The sequence below is a fragment of the Spinacia oleracea genome, chromosome 3, assembly GCF_020520425.1.
Source record: "Spinacia oleracea cultivar Varoflay chromosome 3, BTI_SOV_V1, whole genome shotgun sequence".
Classification (NCBI taxonomy): domain Eukaryota; kingdom Viridiplantae; phylum Streptophyta; class Magnoliopsida; order Caryophyllales; family Amaranthaceae; genus Spinacia; species Spinacia oleracea.
Window position 1 is genome coordinate 35649133 of NC_079489.1, and position 26242 is coordinate 35675374.

The 26242-nt window shown below is 33.7% G+C and overlaps 1 protein-coding gene and 1 long non-coding RNA gene across 20 annotated transcripts; one reads left to right on the plus strand and one right to left on the minus strand.

The window, feature by feature from the left end:
* Positions 1-205: 205 nt before the first annotated feature.
* On the minus strand, positions 206-4749 carry LOC110797862 (SWI/SNF complex subunit SWI3C homolog). Of its 7 annotated transcripts, XR_008930311.1 has the most exons (8): positions 4369-4749; positions 3964-4044; positions 3689-3749; positions 3438-3530; positions 3075-3328; positions 1791-1893; positions 680-721; positions 206-592 (listed from the first exon to the last, which is right to left on the minus strand). XR_008930311.1 is itself a non-coding variant. In XM_022002987.2 (7 exons), the coding sequence occupies exons 2-7, from the start codon at positions 4020-4022 to the stop codon at positions 571-573; spliced, it is 531 nt and encodes a 176-aa protein (XP_021858679.1). In that variant the 5' UTR covers positions 4023-4044; positions 4369-4748; the 3' UTR covers positions 206-570. The 7 variants fall into 7 exon arrangements, 6 of the variants coding, with proteins under 6 accessions (XP_021858679.1, XP_021858676.1, XP_021858684.1 ...); XM_022002987.2 differs by lacking the exon at positions 1791-1893 and having other exon boundaries at positions 4369-4748; XM_022002984.2 differs by lacking the exon at positions 1791-1893 and having other exon boundaries at positions 206-721; positions 4369-4741.
* Positions 4750-10311: 5562 nt separating this feature from the next.
* Positions 10312-25345, plus strand: LOC110797846 (uncharacterized). Of its 13 annotated transcripts, none has more exons than XR_008930321.1 (12): positions 10312-11930; positions 12027-12314; positions 18232-18307; positions 18694-18768; positions 18936-19055; positions 19162-19279; positions 21131-21193; positions 21894-22364; positions 23215-23306; positions 23737-23808; positions 24723-24794; positions 24947-25345. It is a non-coding gene; the product is annotated as an uncharacterized lncRNA (long non-coding RNA). The 13 variants fall into 13 exon arrangements; XR_008930323.1 differs by having other exon boundaries at positions 10312-11808; XR_008930316.1 differs by having other exon boundaries at positions 10315-12314; positions 21894-21996; positions 22221-22364.
* The last annotated feature ends 897 nt before the right edge of the window (positions 25346-26242 follow it).

Below are 26242 nucleotides of genomic sequence, written 5' to 3' on the forward strand. Positions count from 1 at the left end.
AATAACATCTTCATATGTCAAATACCTTTGATGCTTGTAATTGAAACCCTGCGAGAAGAAGGACTAGCAACAAAGGTGTAATTACTTCTTATCTTGGGGGACTAGCGCGCACGGTCCCCCAAGATATGCAATTTTTTTTTGTAAAAATAGTAACTAAAAGACGAGCATTTACAAACTTCTGGTACATATAGCAAAACTGTGCTCATGTTCAATTTGCATGTCATAGACAATATAAAACCAAGAATACGTATACAATGTAGGTGATATTAATTGTTCGAAGTCACAATAACAAGCCCAAGCCATAATGCGTACGGGTATTTCCTAGGAACATGAAATTCAAACTTTCCTAAGAAAATATACCAACCACAATACATAGAATTAATACTACAATAGAATGTGGTCCATCCATTTATGTCTCAGAAATTCTCACTAACTCCAACAGCAATCGAAACCAAGCGCTGCAACAAGATGTAGTAACCCTTTCCCATCTTCATCAAGTATATTTGGTCCCTTTTCATCTTCACATACCTTGTCATACAGCGAAGATACCACTTTTCTTTCAGGTGTTGGTCAACCCCCAAACAGAGCTTGTCTTTCAATAACAAAAGAATTTTTCAAAAAATTGGCTTTTCCAAAACGCTCATATGTAGACTCTAAATTCTCAAAATCCTTAGAATACCTCATAGATGGTAGCTCTGTAGTCAGAGTTAATGTTGCTTCTCTGTCATACAACGATCATGAATAGAATCAGCCAATAGGAATTCTACAGCTCACACACTGTGCTTTAATTCCAAATCAAAAACAGAAATCTTAAACTGTCTAGAACAAAATAACTTGACAGAATAAAAGGTTCACATAGAAATCACAACCAGTATGCTTCACCCCTGAATGTGAATACAACTAAAATGTAGATGGCACAAGTAATTAAAACTACATAAATGTATCCTGAAAATGACAAGATTTGATAGGAGTTGCACTACCATTACAATGCAGAAGTATTTAATTTCAACTAAAACAGTCAATATGCTAAATAGATCTAAGAAGAAGAAAAAATGATAACTAATCAGACAGTAGCAGCGAATTAAGGAAGATAAATGGGAAATTTTTTAATTGCCAATACTTAGGTGAATGCGAAAATATGATCAAGACAGGACAGAAAGGGAAATTCAGAGGATTCTCTAACTCCCATCATAAGTTAATCCAACTTATGCACTGTCGTCGGGGTACTTCATATTTCAAAAAGAACCCCATCCCGACCTTTTCTCAACAATCTTTGATAAATTAACCAACAAAGAGCTGAGTTAAATATTATTCAATATGAGATTAGGCTCAATTAGCTTCATCTGGATAATACGACTTGTGGAGAATGTGTATGTTTGCTAGCCTCATTAATAAGAGACGTACGCAAGGAGAAACCGGACTTTTTGAAATACAGAAGGAGGCTTAACAATCACATTTCAGAAGAATTGGAACTTTTTTCCACTGCTAACTTATCTAACAACCTGGTAACCCGTACAAGCTCCATTGCTTCATTATCAGTTTGTCACCATCTCATCACTAAATACTCAGTATCAACACAAGAAAGGGTTGCCTTGGTCTGCTTCTTAGCTTTTTAAGACATAGACTACTATTATTTAAGAGGTCCATGAGTTGTATTGGCTTTCGGTACCTAAATACAGGATTTGCAACCTGTTTATGAGGGGTTTAGGGAATTGGAAAAAAAACTGAGGCGTTTTGCAGTTTGATTATTCAACCCTAGGACCAAAAACTCTCATATATACTATTCTCACCAAATTAAAAATACGAAGCATAATCATGTAGCCATATTCTGAGTGTTTGTGTTGAGAATCAATCTAGCATATCCCTTCTTTGCAAACTTGTAAATGTTATCCTCTGCATACAAGAAACAAAAAGATTATAACAATTTCTCACCAATTTAACTTTTCTGGGTTCATTAAAACTAAACTCCAACCAATATATCCATTTTTCACCAAATTATAACATGAAACCATCATTCAAATCAATTTGCAAGACCTAATTAACCGCCACGATTCTCCCCGTCACAACAAATACATTCAAATATCCATTGCCCCTACTTGTAAGCAGGGGCGGACCTACATGGTCCTCAAGGGGACCAAAGGGATCCTCATTTTCTGGAAAAAAAACTGTAAAATTATATATTAATGATTAATTTCTGTTTAGAGCAACAACGAATTTCTGTAGCTCAATGGTTAGCGTACTTGCCCAAACCTTAAGGCATGCAGCGTGGAGATGAGTTCGAATCCTGACAGCATTACACTCTGCACTAGTCAAAGTTGGATTATTTCATTTTTTTTCTTTATCGGTGACCATTCAATCTTCATGGTTCTGATACTCTAAAATGTTTGTCTTTATTTTTTGATGTCTTCATGATTTCTTCCTTGCACTTTTTTGTTTTTCTATTTGCAAAGATGTTATATATTTAGTAATTTTTTATTTTATTGAATTTTTTAGGGGTTTAATTATATAATAACATAATAGCCCATAAACATTTTAAAAAAAGAATACTCCGTAGTGTAATTTTGTCATTCTTTTTGCTATTTTTCAAGTGTAATTGTAATGAGTCAAATTTCTTTTACCGTATAAAAAGTCGTCGTATATGTGGTAATATTTTTCATTTAAATAAATCGATGTAAATTATTTTTGTAATTAAGACTAATATATGTATTCTTATTGCTATTTCCCCTAGATAAGAGGGGTAAAATAGAAGGATTGCACAAGCAAATAAAAAAAATAAAAATTGGACCCCCGTTTCTGAATTCCTGGGTCTGTCACTGCTTGTAAGACCATCCATGTCATATACAGTTGACACTACTGCTCTAGCAGCAGCTTGTGAAACCATAATAACAGCCAAAACTGACAAAAATGCAGCTAAAACATATAAAAGAAGGAAAAAAACATATCCATATTCAATTAAAAAGACTACAATTAGAAAGATTATTTCCTGGAAAATCTTTATGGTAATTGTACTCAATAGAACACTGGTAACTCGATGAGCAACTAACTGAAAGATCAAAACACATAGCAATTAATACCTGAGCCATAATTGGGTTGCTAGTATCATCGAGTGGTGTATGATGCTAGTATCAGTTCTACCACCAACCTGTTCAGCCACACGCTTCCAGTCATCGCGATAATGCATAACGGCTTCCAGAAGTTGCAAAGTTTCCTTTTCAGTCCAACCTGCCTTCACTGGTTCACTAATCTCAACCCGCCTGAATTCTGAAGCAGTAACACCAACCTGGTAGTTTCCGGGAACATAACACCTAGCACAAAGCACCAGGTCATACTGTTGAACAAAGGAAAATGGCTTAGGCCTTTAAATTAATTGTTGGGTATAAATGACTACCACCGTACAAGAAACTCAATCAAATGAAATATTGATCAATGAACATTACCCCATGTGAAACGAGGAGCACGATTTCAGTTTTAACCGAATGAACTGAAGTAGTGAACATCTTAATGCCAAAGATTATTGATATGAATTTAACCTGTACCATGTATGAGTTTATTCGAACATGATTGAATTTGCTCCCTCTACCCCAACAAAATAAAACCTCATTTCATTCAAAATCATTGTAGAAACAAATTAATTGACAGGAAATGGAACTTCATATTTCTGCAATTAAAGCGAAATGGAGTTTCATACCCGTAAAAAAGAAGCTTGAGATACCGGGGGCACCTGTGAATTCATCATATGGAGTTTTATACTTCAGGAATGCATAAACATTCAAAGAAACAAAAAAAAACCAAATTAATGAAAATTATAATAATTAGCAAATAAATTTTATATATTTAATTGGATAGTTGGAGGCAGGATACTTATAAAGAACTTGTAGAAACTGTGATAATTGGTTTATCATCATCCAAAAGTCATTACCAATAAATAGAGAAGATAGGTACGTAAATCAGAAGCAAGCATACCTACACTGAATATGAAGCTCCCAACTGATTGTCACATTAGGATCTCCCTCTGGCTTCATGATCCAGCATCTCTGGTATCATCTTTACATGAACAAATATTTAAATATCAAAACTCGTGAAAAATTTTCCATAAATTTATAGCTTAAAACCAAAACATTAGAATTATTCAAAAAATGTTCCGAAACTCAACAAATAAGAGCAATCAGATCCTAACGATGTCATCGGAGAACTAAATAATAAGATCACATCAATGAACTTCTCGAATTCCATTCCTTTAGTTAAACTCCAAATCCAAACCCTAACTTTCAAAAACTTTGCATAAATACTAAATCGATTCTTAAACCTAATCCCAATTCGAAGAAAACAATGATGAAACTAATAAAATTTGGCATAAAAAGGGCAAACCTTGAAACATCAGCGGAATGTACCCAAACAATTATACGAAGTATGTTTTTTCACTGCCCATCACTTTTAAGCATATGGTGTATCCCCTGATCAGACAAAATACGAAACACAAATATCAATCAACAGAAAACATATATATTCTGTTAGCAAACACACTTGATTCCTAAACACCTATTGATCGCTTTATAATTTAGTTTCTTTAGCTAAACAGACTTTAAAAAACAAGTGTTTCTTTAGAGTGTGTAAAACACAATATGAGGGATGAAAAAGGAAATGAGAGATAAAGGAAGGCATGCATAATATCATATGGTTCAACCAATCTCTTGTCTCTTATTGTTCTTTCTCCATCGGAATTGAACTTATCAAAGATACGGGAGAAGATAACTAATTAAGGGAACAACATACATCCAAATAGGATGCATATTGATTTACAAACTTTTAGAAAAGACGGTCTTACAGGAAAGACCGCCTTGTTGTCATCTTATTGCCACGTCATTATTGATATCAACATAATATCAACTTTATTTTTATTTTATTTTCTGAAAATATATAATACCAATTTTCATTTCTCTCTCCTCACAACTCTCGGTTTCTCTCTCTCTCCTCAAAACTCTCTCTCCTCAAAACACCTGCCTCTTTCTCTCTCCTCAAAACTCAAAACTAATTCCATGGCCACCACCACCAAGAGGTGGTCCACGAAGGGGGTGCGATGGCGGTGAGCGGCTACGAGCTACTGGTATCGTGCAAGGAGGCGAGCGGTGGTGATGAAACGAGATCTACTGGTTTATTGTGGCTCGTGGTGGTGGTTGCGAACGTGAATGACGCGACGGCGACCAGCGAAGTCGATTGCGGCGTTTAGCATCGGGAGATCCTGGTGGCCGGCGGGATAGGGAAGCGAGAACCAGAGCGGCGAAGGAAAGAGAGGAAGGAGAATCCGGCGTCGCCGCCTTGCCGCCGTCGCCATCGAAGGTTGTCGGAAATCCAACTCCTTCGCGCAACCTATAAATTTCCGGCTTCTCTCTCGCTCTAACTAAATCTTCAAGGTATGTAATTCGTTTTTTATTGTTGTCGATTTTGATGGTTGAAGCTATGTTCCGTTGCCGATTTTGTTGTTGGACCTACTTTTGATTCGTAGGTTGACTTGTCGGAGATATATTCACCTCGATCTGTTGATGCTAGTTTGATCGATCTGGTGATGATTTCGATTAGGTTTTTCGGTATTCGATTAGGTTTTTATGTCAATTTGATTGAATTCGATTTGGTTTTCATGTCAATTAGATTGAATTTAATTAGGTTTTTATGTCAATTAGATTGAATTTAATTAGGTTTTGTTGTACAGGTCTGTGGTACTATGCATGCTTGGTGTCTGTGAAGAAACAGGGCTGTTGTTGGCTCTCCACAACGCTGCGACTGGTGGATTTCTGACAGGAGGAGGATTTGCCACTGGTGGTTGCTTCTGGTGGTTGCCGTGGAGGCTACAGCCGCCACTCTGGTGCTGGAAGTTGCGGTGCTCAGGCTTGTTGGTGCTCGGTGTTGCTCATGTTGTTGGTGTGGTAATCGGACCAATTGATGCAGAAAGGAAGCCTTGCGGTGGCTGCTAAGACTTGCGTTGTCGCGAATGAACAATTGATTACTGTTATTTAATTAGTTTTAGGTCTTTTGTTTCAGTTAAGAATATGGTTCTTTTAGTCAAGAATGTTGCTGGTTTAGTTAAGTATGTTGATGGTTTAGTTAATTTCATTTCAAGTGCTTCTTTTAGTTATAATTTATTTTGTTTTAGTTACGAATATTGTTGTTTTAGTTACAATAATTTCATTTTAGTTAAGAATTGTTTCATTTTAGTTAAGAATAATCTTGTTTAGTTAAGATTAAATTTATGAGTTTTAGTTAAGATTTTCTGAAATTTAGTTAATATTTTCTAATTTTAGTTACGAATTTTCGAGTTTAATTTAAAAATTCTGATTTTCTATGTTTTAGTTATGAATTTATAAGTTTTAGTTACGATTTTCTTGGTTTTAGTGAAAGTTTTTTGAGTTTTAGTTACGTATTTTTTAGTTTCAATTCAGGGCTTTAGTTTCGATTTTTTGAGTTTCACGAGTTTAAGTTACGATTTTCTTGGTTTTAGTTAAGATTTTTTGAGTTTTAGTTATGTATTTTTGAGTTTTGGATAACGAATTTCAGAGTTTTAGTTAAGATATAAAATTGTAAGCATTGAAACCAATTAGTTAAGCAATTGAATCAATTAGTTAAAAAATTAAACTATTAAGTTAAGCTTCAGAATCAATTAGTGTAATAAATTAGTTAAGCAATGTAACATATTAGTTAAACCATGCAACCAATTAGTGAAGCATTGAAATCAATTAGTGAAGCACTGGAAGCAATTAGTGATGCACTGGATTTAATTAAGTTAACCAGTGGAACTAATTAGTTAAGTTTGAGATTCAATTAGTTAAGCAACGAAACTAATTAGTTATACAATGAAACCAATTAGTTAAGCAATGAACCAATTAGTTAAGTACTGAAACCAATTAGTTAAGTACTGAAACCAATTAGTTAAGCAATGGTATCAATTAGTTAAGCATTGCAACTAATTAGTTAAGATTTTATGAGTTTTAGTTAATAAAATGTTTGTTTAATTTAATAACTATTTGACTCATAAGTTTAACTATTTTGTTATTCAATTAGTTATGATTTTATTACTTTTAGTTATGTTTTACACTAGTTTAGTTAGTACCAAAAAAAAAATTGAAAATTTTAATTTCAAAAAAAAAAATTTCGAATCGGGAAAAAAAAGAAAAAGTTTAAGGCTGAAATTCAATTAGTTAAGCCTGAAATCCAACTAGTTAAGTTTGAACTCCAATTAGTTAAGTCTGAATTCCAATTAGTTAAGCCTGAAAAAAAAATCTAAATTTTTTTTTTCCTAAAAAAAAAAATTTAAAAAAAAATTTAAAAAAAAAAAATTCAAAAAAAAAAAATATGCTGACGTCAGCATGACGTCATCACATGCGCCAACATGGCTGCCAACTGGGCTGCCAGCAAGACTGCCAACAAGGCGGTCTTTCCTGTGAGGCGGTCTTACACAAAAGTTTCTCATATTGATTATTTACACTAATATAAACCTGGTCCATGCTAACTTAGCGTGGACCAGGGCAACTGAGTAATTTGTATGGGCAATATGTATAAATGTACGTCATGTGACAGTTATTTTGTGGTTTTAAATAGTAACTATATGCGTATTACAGTAACTATGTGTTTTAAAGAGTTACTATGTGTTTTGTAGAGTTTCAATGCGATTTTTGTCTAGCCCACTTTATATACGTTTTAAAAAATTTTATTTTTCAAAATTTCAGATCTGCATTCTGGTCATTTCTCTTTCATTTCTCTCTCTTCATTTTCTCTCTATGCTTTTCAAAATTTAGCCCAAATTTCTAGGTTTTGTTCGATTTTCTTCGTAATTATCTTATAATTCTTATAATTTGATCTATTAGGTGAGGAAAAATTGGAGGAAGTAGTAGATCAAGAAGGAGGTTCGTCGTTGCCGAAACCGAATCGAAGAATTTGCGCTCGTCTACAAATCTTCGCAAAAATTTTTAGAGATCACATATCGGTTTGTTGTTTTTTAAAGAATTTTAAGTCTATTTTTATTTAAATTGAAAATATTTGTTGTTTTGGAGAAATTAATGTTTTTGTTTTGCCGAAATAACGTTTTCACTTCGCGAATTCGATCAGTGACTTTACGATTTTAAATAGTAATTGTATGAGTAGTACAGTAACTATATAGTTTAAAGAGGTACTATGTAATTTTAATGGTTAATATATGTGTACAATAGTTACTATATTATTTTAATGGTTACTATATGTGTACAATAGTTACTATATGTATACAATAGTTATTATTTTGTTGAGTGATTTGAAATGTTTGTTGTTTTGTTGAAATTAGGGTTAGTGTTTCACATAGTTAGTATATAAATCATATAGTTACCTTTAATTTATGTTGCGAAATAGTGTTTTAAATAGTCACTGGAATGTTCGTTGTGTTTATGTTAGTAGTAGTTTTTAGAGTAACTATATTTTTTAAAAAGTTACTATAGTAACTTTAAAACAATAACTATGTGTTTAAAATAGTCATTATGTTTTTTAGAAAGTTATTATAAGTTTAAAACAGTAACTATGTGCTTAAGATAGTTATTATGTTATGAACAATTTATAGCGACTTTTTGATAAATAATAGTTACTATACGATTACATTATGTACTATGTTATTTAGAGTATATTTTTGTCCGCTTTTTAGATAGTGGCTATATGATTATAATGGTTACTATATGTGTACAATAGTTACTATATTATAATAATAGTCCGTATATGTTTATATAGTTACTATATGTTTATATAGTTACTATATGTTTTATATAGTTACTATATTTTTGAAATAGCTAGGTACTATGTTTATTTTATCATGATTTGTTACCATATGTTTATTTTCATCAATAGTTACTATATTGTTTATATAGTTACTATATGTTTGAAATAGGTATTATGTTTATTTTATCATGATTAGTTACCATATGTTTATTTTCTTCAACAGTATTTGTATGTTTTATATAGTTACTATATGTTTGAAATAGTACTATTTTAATTTATTATGTTTTGTGCATGTTTTTGATGTTATTCTATATTTTTAGTGATAGAGTTACTATATTATTATCACACCAACTATGTCTACAACTATGTGACTAAATGACCATCAATAATATTTATAGGTATTATATCTTGTATAATAGTAACTATATGTTTGATATAGTTATTATGTATATTATAATGTTCTTTTTATGTTCTTTGTTGTCCTCTATGTTATTATTAATAAGAGTTACTATGTTATGATCACATTAACTATATGATCATAACAATAACTATATATGCAACTCTGCTAATATATGACTATCATTAATATTAAAATATACTATATCATGTATAATAGTAACTATATGTTTGTAATAGTTACTATGTTATCATTTTGTTCTTTTTATGTTCTTTTTTTTGTCTCTATGTTATTAGTAATAAGAGTGACTATATTATTATGACTGTAACTATATGACTATAACAATAACTATATTTGCATTTCTGCAAATATCTTACCATCATTAATTCTAAGAGTTACTGTATGATGCATAATAGAAACTATATGTTTTACATAGTTACTATGTCATTTTTTCACACTTAAATGTTAAATTATTAACTTATTTTATATATTATTAATTCAGAAATACAAAGAAGATTCATCTAGAATTGAAGTCGTGCGAAGAATAACTTCTGCAAGGAAAACAAAAGCAGGAGAAGAAGAAGAAGAAGAAGAAAATTCTGACAACAATGAAAACCAAGGACGTGGTAGAGGAATGAGAGGACCCGGACGTGGAAGGAGATGACGTGCTACTATATTTTTTGAAAGAGTTAATAGTAACTATAGAATAGAAAGAGTTACTATATGATATAGAAGAGTAACTATTTCTATACGATAGAAATATTTACTATATGATATAAAGTAGTCAATATCTTTGTGTAAACATTATTAAGTAATTGAATTCTTATCAAAATGACATAAACAAGTTATTGTATGACTATTAGAGTAATTATATTACATACAAGTACAACTATATCAACTTAACACTTGCTGTATGATCTTTGCAGTAACTATGTCACATATATTAATAATTATATTGTTAAAATTTACTGTATGACTAGTAGAGTAACTATATTGCATATAAGTAAACTATGTCAACGTAAGAGTTACTATATAGGCCGCGGGTTTTTTGGATCACGCAAACATTGCTTGTCTATATCATCCTTAAAAGCTGTAAAATACCTAAAATACCCTGGTCCACACTAATACCTAGTCCATACAAGTGAAATTGCATAAATTTAACCAAACATCAAATTTGGAAGGATTGTTTTTTTCTTTTGGAAATCTAGAAATTAACTATTTTTTCAATTAACCAACCAAAAAAGAAGAATTAGGAAAAATCATCACCTTCTCCGGGATTAGCCATGAGACCATTTGAAGGAGCTTTCATGATTATCAAAACCCTCCTTTTTTTGACAATCAAACCCAATTAATAATTCCCAACAAAAAAAAATCCACAAATTTTTGTTTGCTCTTTACTACAACTTCAAACCCAGAACAAGCATCTTCAACATTGCCTTCATATCACTACACCCACATTTACCAAATCAGCCCAGAAATCAAATTCCAGCAACAATAATCTTGCTCAAAATATTCAAATTATACCACCATTTTCACAGCTCAATTCCTTCAAAACAAACCCAGAATTTTCCCAAACAATCGTGCTCAAAATGAACCGCCATTAACAGTTCAATTCCTTCATAAACAAACCTAGAAATGCGTCGATAAAAACTGGGATTTCGCCTCAGATATCACATAGATTAACAAACTATTTCTTCAAATCAATCAAATTTAAAGCAATACCCACTTCCTTAAATCATGTAATTTCGCAGAAAAAAGCAAACTTTCAGCTGAAAAAACTCAGTCCAATAAAAGTTCACTTCAGCTTGTTGCGTCGGAAATAAAGTTATGCATGACTGATGTTAGGCTTTTATTTTATATCCCATTTGTTTGCAACTTAGTGGGAATGCTTGATTTGGTGGATGTGGATGATGTATTGGTTTTCGAGTTTTCTTTGTTTTGATTCCTGAGTTTTCTCTGGTTTCTTCAGCTCTGCCACATCCTCTCTTTTTTGCATATGTTCTTACCAAAAAATTTCTGACTGATCCTTCTGCAGTCCAAATTAGATTTCATCTATTCTCTTTGATTGATTTATTTCCATGATTTATGTATTGAAAGTGTTAATTCCTTTCTTTGTTGTTTATGGGTTTCGTTTTAATTTTCTCATTTTAGTTTTCTTTCATTAGTCGAGTATTAGTGTTAATTTGTCAAATGTTAACTATCTATGCTACACATATACTTATTGTAACTCTCATCAACATCTGACTGTAGTGGGAATGTTTAAAGTATATAGAAATTTTGACAGATAAACTCTGGATAGCTGGGTTTTCTTTGCAGAATTTCATTTTCGAGTTTTTTATTTATTCCCGAGTCTTGTTAGTTATGATTTCTTCCTGTATTCAATTTGTGTTTTTAATATGTCAAATTGTTTTCGGAGTTTTGACGGTCCTAGGATAATTTTGTCATATGGTAATAATTCAACTTCTGTCTTTTTTTTGTTACAGATCTTGCCTGAGGAGGTTGAGACAACACTCAAAGAGGCTTCCATGATTTCCATGGGAACTGAAGTCAGCGATCTTGATCTAACAAATATCTCGAAACTCCGCGACCAAGTTTTGTCTTTAGCTGAATACAAGCTCAACTATATGATTATCTGAAAAGCAGAATGAACACAATTGCTCCAAATATGACTTCTCTTGTTGGTGAGCTTGTTGGTGCTCATCTTATTGATCATATATAGTGGTAGCTTGATAAATCTTCTGGAAGCACAGTACAAATTCTTGGGGCAGAAAGGGCTCTTTTCAGAGCTTTGAAAACAAAGCATGTAACCCCTAAACATGGGCTTATCTATCAGCACCCTTGATTTGCCAGGTTGCCCCTAAAAACTAGTGATCTACCTGATTTTTAAGGTGATTTGCAGGAAATCCCGCTCTCAGAAAATAAAATAAGTGGAACCCTAGGTGATTCACTCACCTCAGCTGAAAAAGTCTCACATCAAAGCCTTGAGGTGTTGGATTTGTCCCATAATGTGTTGACCGGGGCAATTCCATCATCACTTGGTAATTTTAGCAGCATGGAGTTCTTGAATTTGTCCAAGAGCACTTTGACAGGCTCAAGCAATGTTAGGGAATTAAGAGAGATGAATGTTCTTGATTTAAGCGACAAAGGGTTTAATGGGATAGTCTGGCCATCTAATCGAATATGACAGGTGATTTCACTTCATTTCTCTTTTCTCGATTTCTAGCAATGTCTAAAGTAACTGAAGGATAAAAGTTAGGTCGTATGCTTCAAATGCAGTAGCTTGGAGAAAGGCATGAGATTCAGCTTTCACTAGTAGAAAAAACCCTTATTGCAGCGGGCTTTTAGACCCCTGTTGCAGCGTACATCGTATGCTGCAACTGGGGGGCCTGCAACAAGTTTAGACTTGTTGCGGCGTACAATGTTCGCTGCAAAAAGTACTTTTTTGCAGCGTACATATGCATGTACGTTGCAACAAGTGTCAAAATTTTGGAAAAAATATTGACTTGTTGCAGCGTACAAAGAAGTGTATGCTTCAAAAAACTCCACTTGTTGCAGGGTACATCTATATGTACGCTGCAACAAGTCTGAAAATTTGCCAAAATTTACACCCTTGTTACAGCGTACACATATATATGTACGCTGCAACAAAGCACTTTTGGCGCGAAAATTCTAATTTTGTTTAGGGATTTTGCACCAAATATAGAAACCTGTCATAACAATAATAGAATATCGCAACCTGTATAACAAATATATAAACAATAACAGTAGTTTTGTATATATTCCAAAACCAAAGTGCACGTACTAATACATTTAAATATACATACATTCCAATTTCAACGTACGCATGCATTTTAACATAAAATATTGTTCTATACATCTAAACCAACTCGATCAAGCTCCCTCAGGTCAATAATAAATACTTGCTGGTAAAAAACTTCGCCCATTGCTCACGAACCACATCAATTTCCTCACTAGCATAAGGCGCAGTCCTCGGAGTATAGACCTTACAAAAACAAAAATTTGATATGTATAAGTTTATTGGAATAAGTCTTGGAAACTTAAAAATAAACATAATAACCATGTACTAAGTTTAAAATGAGTCCTTAGGTTCTTTAGTTCAAAGTTGGGAGCGAAAATGTCATTTTAGTCTAAATATGACCTATAACGACCCAATGAGCCTTAAATGTGCATAAATAGATTGGAATGAGTCATAGAAAGTTATACCTAAGCATGTAAAACATTAATAATTTTAAAATGAGTCCTTAGGTTCTTTATTTCAAATTTGGGAGAGAAAATGCTCATTTTAGCCTAAATATGGCTAATAACGACCAAACAAACCTTAAATGTGCATAAATAGATTGGAATAAGTCTTGGAAACTCCAAACTAAGCATATTAATCATGTAAAAGATTTAAAATAAGTGCTTAGGTTCTTTAGTTCAAATTTGGGAGCGAAAATATCATTTTAGCCTAAATATGACCTATAACGAACCAATTAGCCTTAAATGTGCATTAATAGATTTGAATGAGTCTTAGAAAGTTAAAACTATGCATATTAAATGTATAATAAGTATAAAATGAGTTCTTAGGTTCTTTAGTTCAAATTCGGGAGCGAAAATGTCTCATTTAAGCCTAAATATGACCTATAACGACCAAACAATCCTTAAATGTGCATAAGTAGATTGGAATAAGTCTTGGAAACTTAAAGCTAAACATACTAATCATGTAATAAGTTTAAAATAAGTCCTTAAGTTCTTTAGTTCAAAGTTGGGAGCGAAAATGTCATTTTATGCTAAATATGACCTATAACGACCCAATGAGCTTTAAATGTGCATAAATAGATTGGTATGAGTCTTAGAAAGTCAAAACTAAGCATATAAAACATTTAGTAAGTTTAAAATGAGTCCTTAGGTTCTTTATCTAAAATTTGGGAGCGAAAATGATCATTTTAGCCTAAATATGACCTATAACGACCAAACAAGCCTTAAATGTGCATAAGTAGATTGAAATGAGTTTTGAAACTTCAAACTAAGCATATTAATCATGTAATAAGAATAAAATGAGTACTTAGGTTCTTTAGTTTAAAGTTGGGAGCGGAAATGCCATTTTAGCTCTAAATATGACCTATAACGATCCAATGAGCCTTTCAATCTTTTTATTCACGATGATGATTTTATGAGAGATTAACTATGGGTGATTGTTCACATAAATGTAAATTGTTAAATATTTTTGTTTCATGGACAGATAATCATGGTTCTCCGTCCTATGCAGTATTTTCCACCAAAGAAGTTTTGTTTTAAAGAAGCTACTCGTATTCTATGAGTAGAAATATTTCAAGAACAAAGAAGCTTTAGGACCAAACATAACTCAGCATCAAGAAGACAAGAAGAGTACTCCCCTGGTATCTTTGGTAGATCTGGTGTCCTGTTGTCAAACACCACTCCCTTTAGGTCATTTTGGTATTGCCCTTGTATGTACAACCAACCACCAATCCATCAGTAATATATATTACTTTTATAGGGGAAGTTGAGTAATTAGTTAAGTGTACCTGAAGAGCCCAAAAATGGAAACTGATGTAAGACATGGGATAACGCCATACTGGCTTTGGTATGTCCTTGGGGAGCCAGAAGAAGCCCGAAACAAGCATGAATATTCCCTGATAATTATTATACATAATATACATATCAGAAACAAATTAAATCCCTTAGCCTTAATTATTCATTAGATATATAATTATATACCTGTATGCCATCACCAGTAATAATTCCCATGAGGAAATTGGGGACAACGCTGGCGATGACCATCATTAAGCTCTCAACAACAGTGACACTAGCATAAAGACATAGCACGAAGAATATATAGTGCTCAAACCCTGGATGCAACTGAACCATGAAATAACAAACTGTTCCCGAAAGAAAGGTTATCAACATTAGGAATGGCATTGCAGATATTGTGTTGCTTATCACGACTCATGTAATCTTTCTACCTAAGCGAACCATCAATAGTCTGATTTTGGTATGATATACTAGTAAAAAAACCCATCTCAGTTGACAATATATTTATTTTTTAATCTAATTAGCAAAAATAGGGGAGTGATTATCACACTAAAACGCATGGTTCAAACTCTGGACTCTGAACTCTGAACTCTTAATTCTTCTTACCGTACATTATGTTCTACTGATTCAAATCAATGATTAATTGATCTTTTCTGCAAGGAAATAAACTACTATCATGAATTTGAATACGTACTGATACGTATCCAGTAGTCCAGTACCCAAGGCTTTAAGCAACAACGAACAATAATATGATCTGATCATAACCAACTCATGAAACATGCCAACACACTTTTAAAGGTTCACCATATTATTCCCCAAGGCACATAGGTGAAGTATTGAGCAGGACTTTAATTAGTTTGCAATTAATTATTTCATATCCCGGAATATCAAGTACCGGTACATGCGCACTTTAGGATAAAGAAGATAAAAAAGTTAAACACCTTGAAATCTCGCTCGCTACAATCTATTCAAAGAAGTGTAAGACCGGCATATGGCCTTAATACAAGCCAAGATAAATAAGAATAAAAGACATACTAGAAGGAGAAATCACCCATTACTAAAAAAAATACAAGAATATGTTATACAAAGTATTGTTTACCAAGACACTATTGATTCCAAACTCAATCAAGTAGATTTATTTATATTAAAACTTGTTATCATTATTAAAAGTTGAAAAAGAAAAGCTTTGTATCTGAAATTTTCAGCATAAAGCTATAGAACCCGTTTCACTAAGCATTGAGCACTTGGGCATATAGAAATGCAAATAAGTTTCAATCTGTAGAATTTTAATGAAGACTAAACCGTACAATTGCAGAAAGATCATACAAGGAATTGGTCAAAAACGTTGAAAAACCTTGTAAGTAGAAACTTGATTGCAATTCAAACGAATCAAGCTACATTAAACCACAACTAGGAGAGAACTTATTCATTTAGATCAACTAAATGAAATTTCAACAGCCACAAACAATGCTAAGTAAGACGGCTACCTCAAAGATGCTCAAATTTCAAAGCTAAACTCGCAACAGGTGGATCTATTAATCTAATGTCAACACAGGACACATCCACAAACTTAAGTTTATGGTGAGACTTAGAACCTTCAATCCTTTACGTATTACAAACTATAACCACTCCAATCCAACTAAAGCAAACGATTAAATTTTTGAAATTTGATCAAATTCATGAAAACCTAAAGGCTAAATTAAAAATTATTTAAACTATATCAGATATTAAAAACAAAAACAACCCAAAACTAGGTGAAATGATATCTAATCAATAAAAGAATTTCACTTAATTCCATATAAAATCAAGAAAATTATTGAATTTCACTCGATTCATTTAAAATGATGAAAATTATTGAATTGTAACAATAATTAAGGTAGTCCAGTCAAACTTACAGATGAAGGAAGACTGAAATTGCCAACTTTACTAGCGACGACAGAGAAGATAGCTAGCAACCGACTAAACGCCGAAAACAACAGGGCAACGATCGAAGTAGGAGATTGCTATACTTCCAACTTTAATCAGTTGTAATGGATGATAAGCGGTTTGACATAAAATTGTGTGAACAACTGGTTTACAGAAGTGAGCTTTATCACAAACAAACACAGAAGAATTAATCCACATAATCTGGTTATTGCTCAATTAACCATGAATTCAAGCAAATCAAAACCTAATTGCAACAATATACGATTAAAACACAACGATTTCATTTTCAGTATCTACGTATTTTATCGAAGCAAACACTAACCTAGAGTATCGAAGCAACAAAGAATCAAACACAAATTTTAGTACATTAAACACCTAACTCAATTCCTAAACCATAAATTAGACTCTTACATTCAGAAGTAAATAACGATAAGCATGTACCCAAATGCAGAAGAGGAAAAAAAATTAGTTTTGCCTTCCAATTGGAATAACTTACAGGAAATTCAATCTGGAATACAACATTAAACTACTAATTCAACACATACAAAAAAGGCTTGAGAGATTAATGGTATTAATTAATGAAAAACACCTTTCAGAACTTACAAGATGAAATCAGATTCTAGCCATTCAAAACAATGTCAGCGATATGCCTATATCTGAACACCATTTCAATTTCTTGAATAAAGAGGAAAAATCAAACCCTTGTTTCAATATCAGCAATTCAGCAGCATATGCAAGCAGAATCACATTTCAATATCCCCTAACTCATCAATTGACCTAGTAGGTCGAAAATCAAAACAAAACGAACACAATTTCATTCCCCCTAACCCTAATTTCCCAAACTTGATGACATTCTAGGGTTTGCGAAAATAAAAATAAAAATTAGGTCAAAATTAAAGGTCGAGAAGATCACCTGAGCAAAACACACCACCCCCGCAACACGAAACCCTTAGATTGCAAAACCTATGTCGCAAAACAGCAAGCAAAATTTGAAATCCTTTGCCCTAATTTCCGAAACTAGGGTTTTTTAGGGCATGTAAAACGAAACTAAAAAAAAAATCGATTTTCCTTTTTCCTCCTCTTCAACAAACGAATTCGAACCCTGATTTCATGAAATTAACAACGATTTCTCTCTCCAAAATCCAAATAGAAGAATGCTCGGGTAGAAGAAGGAGTGAGCGCGGGATTTTAGATTTCTATTTTGCTCGAGGTTTGAGACGAAATGGGTCTGAATAGAACTACCTACCTTTGCAGCGAAAAAAATAAAAATAATAATTGCAGGGGGCTTTTACCATGTACACTGCAAAATGGAAGGTCTATTGCAGGGGGCTTTTATTATGTACGCTGCAATAAACTCTTTTGCAGGGAGCAAGTAATTTGTACGCTGCAACAACCCTTTAAAAGGTTTGACCCGCGTTGACCGACTGGTTGTTGAAGCGTATTAATACATGTACGCTGCAACAAGGGGGCTGCAACAGGGGTTTTTTCTACTAGTTCGGCCAAAAGTCGATGCTTTCAAAACCCTATATATAACCCAACTAACATCTCCACATAAAACAATTACTCAGTCAAATCCAACTTTGTTATGAATGTAGTTCTAACTCCTAAGTTGTTCAAATGGACAGGTTGCCGTTATTCTTGGAGGGCCATTGGTTGGAAAACCCCAGAGTACATGCATTTAATTTTCTAAGCTTGGTCCAGGTAATCCTCTTATAATCTTATTTCATTCAATATGTTATTTTGTATCTCTTTCTCATCTTTTATAAGATTCACTGCATAACTTGGGCAATTTCCCAGCTGATGTCGGTGACAATGATTATTCATGCTCATCAAGTACGGTCTTGTTACTGTGTCATCTGTTCTACTTCACCCGTAGTTTATTATTCTTGTTTTAGCAAGTACAATTGAGGGAATGTGTGGGTTAGATTTGGGCGTAGCCAACTAGCCATGGAGCGTTACTGGCTTGTACCAGTAATGTTGTTTTATGTTCCATCCTAGATTCTCTTGTTGTCTATTTTCCCCTAGAAATTAAATTTTTTTCCCCCTAGGAATTCAATTCTCTAATACAGGCATCATGTCATGCACAGGTACCTGAGACCATCCGACCTATTGCACTTGCTCAGGCTAATGCTGCTATCAATCGAATTGATATTCTATGTGAGGTAATAAGTTGTGTTTCTTTTGTACTTAGCTATACTCTTTGTGGCGTTCACCCAACCATGATTTTTAAGCAGCTGAGTTGCCTGTATACTTTTTTGCATTTAGTTTCTGCTATCATTCTCCCACACATACATATCACAAATCCTGAACATCTTTGCGGATTTTACAGGCTTATGCATATTTGCAGATTGCAGGAGCATCACTATTTGGTATTCTTTTGTCCAAATATGACCCTGTGACCTGTGTGAAATTCGCAGCTGGGTTTATGATATGGGGTTTATTGCTTGCGGTAAGTTATCCATGATTCCATTCCTCTGCAATCTGTATAATGCTTGGCTGTTTTACCACATGTGTTGACCTCTGCTCTCTCTGTATGCACGCTTATTTTTGTTTAGGTTGCTCTCACTTGGTTAACCAACATGGTTTAAACTGGTGTTCTTGACCGTGTAAAGTGTTCACATACCTGTTCTGAAAGTCCTGCTAAATTGACCCAAGAGAATAATAAGAATATAGGTGAACCTGCTTGATCTCTCACAACATTTTATAGTTCTATTTTGACATTTTTAGGATTGGTTTTTCAACATAACTGTAATACCCTGAATTTTTAAAACCCGATTAATTATACTTAATTATTTTTATTTAGCTTAATATCGTTTTAAATCTTAATTTCGAACTTTATTTGTTTTTTTAATTAACGAAGTTTTATTTCTCTTGAAATTTTAAGATTGTTACATGATTTACTTTTCGGATTTTATAATTTAATTTTTTTTTTATATTTACGAGCTTAAGCTACTTTTTAAATATTAGTTATTTTGTAATTTATTTCGGATTTTTAATAATTTCGAAACGTTCTTATCTTTATTCGAAAACTAAATTTATTTATTTTTCGTTAACAATATTTTACGAAATATTAATTTAGTTAAGAATTTCAATTTTTATATATTTCTGAAAATAACAACAATTTTTTAATTTTTGCCTAATATTGTGAAATTACTAAATTACCCCTCAAGAGCAAAATTTCATTTTTCTTCTCTTCCCTTGCTCTCCACGTATAAACCAGGAAGGGATTTCTTCCTTCCCTCAAATTCAGTCCAAATACACTCCTTGGACCCCAAACAAAATTTTCTTCTTCTTCACCCTATAATCAGACATAATTGCACCAATTTCCCCAAACCAAAATCAATTACCAAAACTGAAAATCTCATTCTCTTTGTTTCTGTGATTCAAACCACCACCACCACCACCACCAACGACCATCACCTGCCACTGCCCAGACCCACCACCTGTTGCCTCGGCCACCATCCACCACCACACGCACCCCACTCCCCTCACCATCCTCTCCTTCCCCCGTTGCAACTCCCCTGCCCTTCCCCTGTCTCTTTCCCTTTCTCTGCCTCGCTGCACCACCACCGTCACGTTCCACCACCGTCCATCACACCCACCCTCACCACCGGATTTTTCTACCGAATACCACCACCACAACTCCCTTCCCCTTTCCTTCGACCAAACCGGGCCGCAGAGCCTCCTCGTCTTCACTCCCCTGCTTTCCGCCCTCACCCGTGCAACCTGCAGCCACGACCACCAATCACCACCCTCCCCTTGTTGTTCCGCCACCACATAAACACTACCAACCGTCGCCGTTGAACCGAAACCCGGAACCACCGACCAAAAACACACACAAACTTCCCCATTTTCTCGCACAACTCACCACTCTCCCCTCACTACTCCGTCGTGAACCGCCGCAGAACCACCACCATCATTGTCGCCTCCGGCGCGGGTTTGTGCTTCTGCGCCGCCCAACTCACCTCTCCTCTCCTCCTCCCCTTCGTGCTCCCCTGTTTCGCACTCCCTCCCCTATTTGGTCGACTTCCAGGAACCAGAAACCAAAAATACGTTTTTGTTTTAGCAAATCCAAAACAAAAGGGTTGGGCCCAATTTTAATATTTGGGTTTTGGTAAGCTCATTTCCTATTGTTATTTTCAGATTTATGAATTTACCTTCCATGTTTTTCTAAATAAATTTGATAAAGTATTTTAATATATATTTATATAAATAATTACTAATAAAATTGTTTATTATTTCAGGTAGGAAAATATATTAAATTTTCGGTTTTACTAAAATTAAGTTACTAGCTTGAGTTAACAAAAAGGGAATTTAAGTAATTTTCATGTAAAGCTATATATGAGTTATAAATTTATATTTTTGAAATTTCGATTAACAATAATTTTTCGTTAAATTTATGAAATTATAATTCTATTAAAGTTCGTTGTTTGAAAATTCATTATTTATAAACTTAATTATGAAATATTGATTTTCGAATATTTATCGTTTAATAACTAATTCAATAATTTAATGTTCTGAAAGAAATCGGACTTGGAGCTCAGGAAGAACAATCCATCAGACGGGAAGTATAAAACTTTGGTTGAGGTAACGGCTATTGCTAGTACCCGCAATCCTCTTATAAATATGATTTATGAAATTATGACGTTATGATTGAGTTTATGAATTAAATATTTTGATGTGTTTTATGGATTGTGGGATGAAATATGATTTGATTGAATTGTTTCCTATGATTTGATTGAGTTTTCTCATAAAATGATGTTTATGCAATGCTATGAAATTGATATTTTATTGATCCCAGGATCAAAATGATGATTTATGATATAAAGAGTTATGTTATTTCAACTGAAATACAAGCTAAGGCTTAGTAAAAATATATAAAACATGATAAATGAAAAGTGAAAGACCTGGTTTGTCTGGCATTATATAAACTACTATCTTCCTATCTATCGGTCATGCATGCACCACGGACACCTGTCCACCCATGGATTACGAGCCCAGGATCCCATGGTTATGAGCCCAGGCTCAGGGCCCAGGCTCATGTTACGATGATGAGCCCAGGCTCTTATGGGCCCAGGCCCAGTGGAGAATTCCTTCACGGTTCGTACTTGCCGACAACTAGCATGTCAAATTGCAAAGTTTATGAATGAATTAATATGATATTTTATTAAATGTTTTACTTATTCTATTCTCCCTGTGTTATTAAATAAAGTGAATTGAAATGAATTTACGTTGCTAGGGTAGTCATTACTGAGTCTTCGGCTCACCGTTTTGTTTTCTGTTTTAGGTACTGCGGGGAACGATGGAATCGATTGTGGCGAGGAATTTCACCTTAGTATTAATCATCTAGCTTATGCTTAATTTTTTAATAGTTTAATTAAAGACTCTTAGTAAGTTATGTACTTTTATTTTGGGAATATAAAGGATTATTATATTAATTTGGGTTTTAATAGCTTATGTTATGATAGTTGCCTTGTAATTCCCAAGAGGGGGTTACGGTAGGTAATGTCCCGACCAAATTAGGTTAATTCCGCTGCTAATTATTCTTTAATACTTGAATTAAAGGTCAGGGTGTTACAATAACATTAGCTGAATGTTTATCTGTTGTTTACAGTTTAGGTATTGATGCAATTAAACATGGGTGGTCTGAGTGTCTTCAACAGCTTGTTCTTCCTGCAAGTGTAGCATATGTGTTCCTGTATATCAAACATTGTTCTCACCCCTGGTGGCTTGATGACTGCGTTTTTGACACATCGTGGTATGGTTAACCTCCTCAATATTCGATACTTTTGGGGTTTTTGTTTCAGATTCTTATATTCTATTAATTTCTGAATTTTCGAAGGTCTTGGTAGTTAAAATTTGATTTTAGGGCTTTTTCGCGTTTTCCTATCTTATATCGATTTCTGAAATTTCTAGGTGCAGGTATTTATATTTCGAGTTTTAGGGGGTTTAGGGGTTTATGGTGTTTAAAGTCTTATCTTCTCCCAAATTCTAAATTTTTTAGGTGTAAGTATTTATATTTTGATTTTAATTAGTTTGATCTGCCAATATATGCAGATTATTATTGTGTCGAGAAACAGTGGTGGGTGTAGGAGAAATTTCACCTTATAAGGGTCAAGTAGGTTTGCTGCAAGAAAAATTAGAGAAGAAAAATACCAAACACAAGGATAACTTTTGCATCAACATTCGCTATGTTGATGGATTCCAAGGTGGTGAGGAAGACACATAATATTCTCAACTGTTTGGAGCAATGTAAATGGATCAGTTGGATTAGTTTCAAATTGTCATAGAACAAATGCTGCTCTTACCAGGGCAAGTTAAAACTTCTAAGTTCTAAGTATTCTACCCAAATTCCTTTCAATTTTTTTTCTCTAACGACAATCATGGATGACGCCTTAGTTGCTTGTTACACCTTATAGTGGATTTCTGTTTTTTTTTTCCTTGTGCTTTTTGGATAGAATTACTTATATATAGTCTTGGATATTGTCTTTCTCTATTGGCTCTCTTAATTGTGAACTGGTTTTAACTTATGAAAAGCTATTATTGATTAGATTATGGTCATGGCCATTATATTGTTTTACACCTCATTGTTTATTGTCTGAATATAGTCTGTGAAAAGTCCAGTGACTATTTGCGATTTTGCGGTGACATCCATGGGCAGTTTCATGATCTTGCGGAGCTTTTTCGTATTGGTGGGAAGGTATGCATCCTCATGTGACTGTATTTCTAATGGCCGTTACTTTATCTGTGTCATGCATTCAATTGATACAATTCAGGCTATAAAAGCAAGGAGATAGTTTGGTTTGTATAGCTTATCCATAGGTGGTAGGGTTGGAATTTGTTTTTGAACACCAATCCGTTCTTCACCTGCCTTTTCACATACACTGATACAAACTTCTGGTCAAAGACATCTTTTATCACTTGGAGTCATTAGTTTTTATTGTGAACAAATCAGAAGGTGCTTTTGAACTAGCAGAGGAAATTATGTTATATGTAATGTAATCTAAATCCACAAATAGGTGTGAGTTTATTCGTATTAATTGAACTGTATTCATTATATTTCGTGGTCTTACATTTCTATTGCATTTTTGCCGTTGTTACTGATTTTGGACTTTGCCTTTTGATTGTAGTGTCCAGATACAAATTACTTATTTATGGGTGATTATGTTGACCGAGGATATTATTCAGTGGAGACTGTGACGGTGAGTATCATCAAATTTTTTATTTGTGAAAGTAAATTAATAAATAATAATGAGTCAGGAAGACATTCTATTGTATATCATGCTTATGTTAGCGAGGATGACAGCTGGCAGCTTATTTGGATCTCCGAAACAATATTCAACCGGAGGACTCTATGCCATTGTGCAAATAGGAGTTCTATTTATTTCTTTACTCTAAGAGAAGTCATGCTTATACGTGTACATGATAATTAACGTTGCTTCAACTTCGGAGCTCTAGCTCCCGATTCTACAAAACTGGTTGGTGGTCGAAATTGTGTCGTAAACTCATAATGCTTTTGGGATACATTATCATAGATTTATCGGGGAATATAGTCTCCTTCCTTTCCACTGGGTATGGAAGGTTAGAGCTCAGAGGCTACACTTGGTTGCCAAATAATTACGAAGTACAAGATTAATGAGAGACAATTGAAGGTTCATGCATTTTAGGATTGGGGTGGGATAAATGGGATTGGGAACAAGTGGAATAACCTTCCTCAATGTTTATGGTGAGAGTTAAGTTATAAGCGATTTTCTTGGTAGGTGGTGAGTGAAAAAAAAAATGGGATCACTGTTCCTTCTCTTAATTGATGGGAGAGCAGACTATACTGGTCGTTATTCTTGTATCATCTTTGCTAGCGTAACATGGTTAATACTGATCGGGATTATGGGATTCTTATAAAAATAAAATAAAACAGTGATTGTAGGGTTGGGAACTTTCCTTCTGCCTAGGTGATTAGACATATTTGCTCCTGTCGCAGATATTGGTTTCCTGTCTAGGTCCCTAGGATAATATTTATAATTTACTCTATAAATTATGTAAGGGTGTTTTGTGATGATAATTGATAATCAGTAGGGCTGGAAATTGATTCTTTTTGGACATTGTTTTTCTTATTCAGCTCCTGGTTGCACTTAAAGTCCGCTATTCCTAGAGGATCACTATTCTTATAGGGCATCATGAAAGTCGTCAGGTAAAAGTCTTAATATCATTGTGTGTTGATATTTTGAATTGTTTGTTCACTGTTGGAGGTTGTACATTTCTGATTTCAAGCCCAATGATTACTCGCTATACATTTCTGATTTCTTGTGTTATAATGATATTCTTTGGTGGTGATATGGACAGATTACTCAAGTTTATGGGTTCTACGATGAATGCTTGCGGAATTGAGTATCTAACACTCAAATTCACTCCAGTCTATATTCGTCTGACTATGGCATTTGTTGTTTGAGGAAGTCCATGCTTATAGTTAGATACATCTAATTAGAAAATTTCTCTTTTTGGAGATGCTAATTGTAACGGAACTACCAATATGCCGATGAGGCTTACTGTAGTTTCAGTACCTACCTTATGTGAAATCATACGGATGACTTCTTATTTCATTTAGCCTTTTTGTTAGTTCGGTCACATTGCGTAATTTATCTTTGAAAGTCCACCTTTTTCACTTTTTCACTTTTTTGTAATATATGTAATTGTGTTTAGATGTAATATGATATTTAGATGTAATTTGTTTCTCCTATATAACGAAGTAGATGTTATTGTTGTATCTAGGGTTGTTGTGTTCTTCGAGGTCTTTTTGGGCTTGTTTAGCTAGAAAACCGGCTGGTGAGAATCCTGGAGTTGTTTGTGATTGTGATTGCATTTCATGAATCAAAATTGAAATCGCGTGGTGACTGAAAACCAGATTGACCTTTTACTTAGATGTCTATCATATTCTGCCTGTGTGTTACCTTTTATTTTGTGTTCTGATATTTGGTTGGTTGTTGTTTCTTGCACTGTTATGGAGCATCGTGCTGGAGTTGCATTACTGGCATTAGACAGCTGCGTTTACTGTAACTTGAAGATTAAATTCTGGCAACAAATTTGTAGTCTGCTTTGCTACTTGTATTCCTCGTCAAATTTACAGCTTCTGTTGTATGGCTCTCTAGATTCAGAGAGTGTTTTTCTTTGAAATTTGTAGTTGTAATAAGATCAGTTCTTCCTTTCAGTTTCCTTACAGAGAAGAGTCTTTGCCTTTGCTATTAGTATTGGCCGTTCCTACCACTCAAATCGGACAGTGATGAAAAGGTTTGTTGAGTTTATCAGAGATGGATTATGTATTATTGGATAGCTTTCTGCCACTTTGGGCATACAAATAGTTGTTTTAGCCTTTTAGGTTAAGTTTTACCTCTATGCTCTTGCTTGTCAACAATGACTAATGGTTATCAAACTCTTGCTTGTCAACAATGACTAATGGTTATTAAACTCTTTGTAAAGGACTGACTAGAATGAAAACATCTCTTGTAAATCGGATTACTGTAATTATAGCTAAGCGCAATTATATGGTACGAAGGGTTTTTTTTTAATAAATATATTTTAAAAAGAATATGCAGACTTTAATAAAGTACTTATATTATTCTATATGTTTAGCAAACATCACAC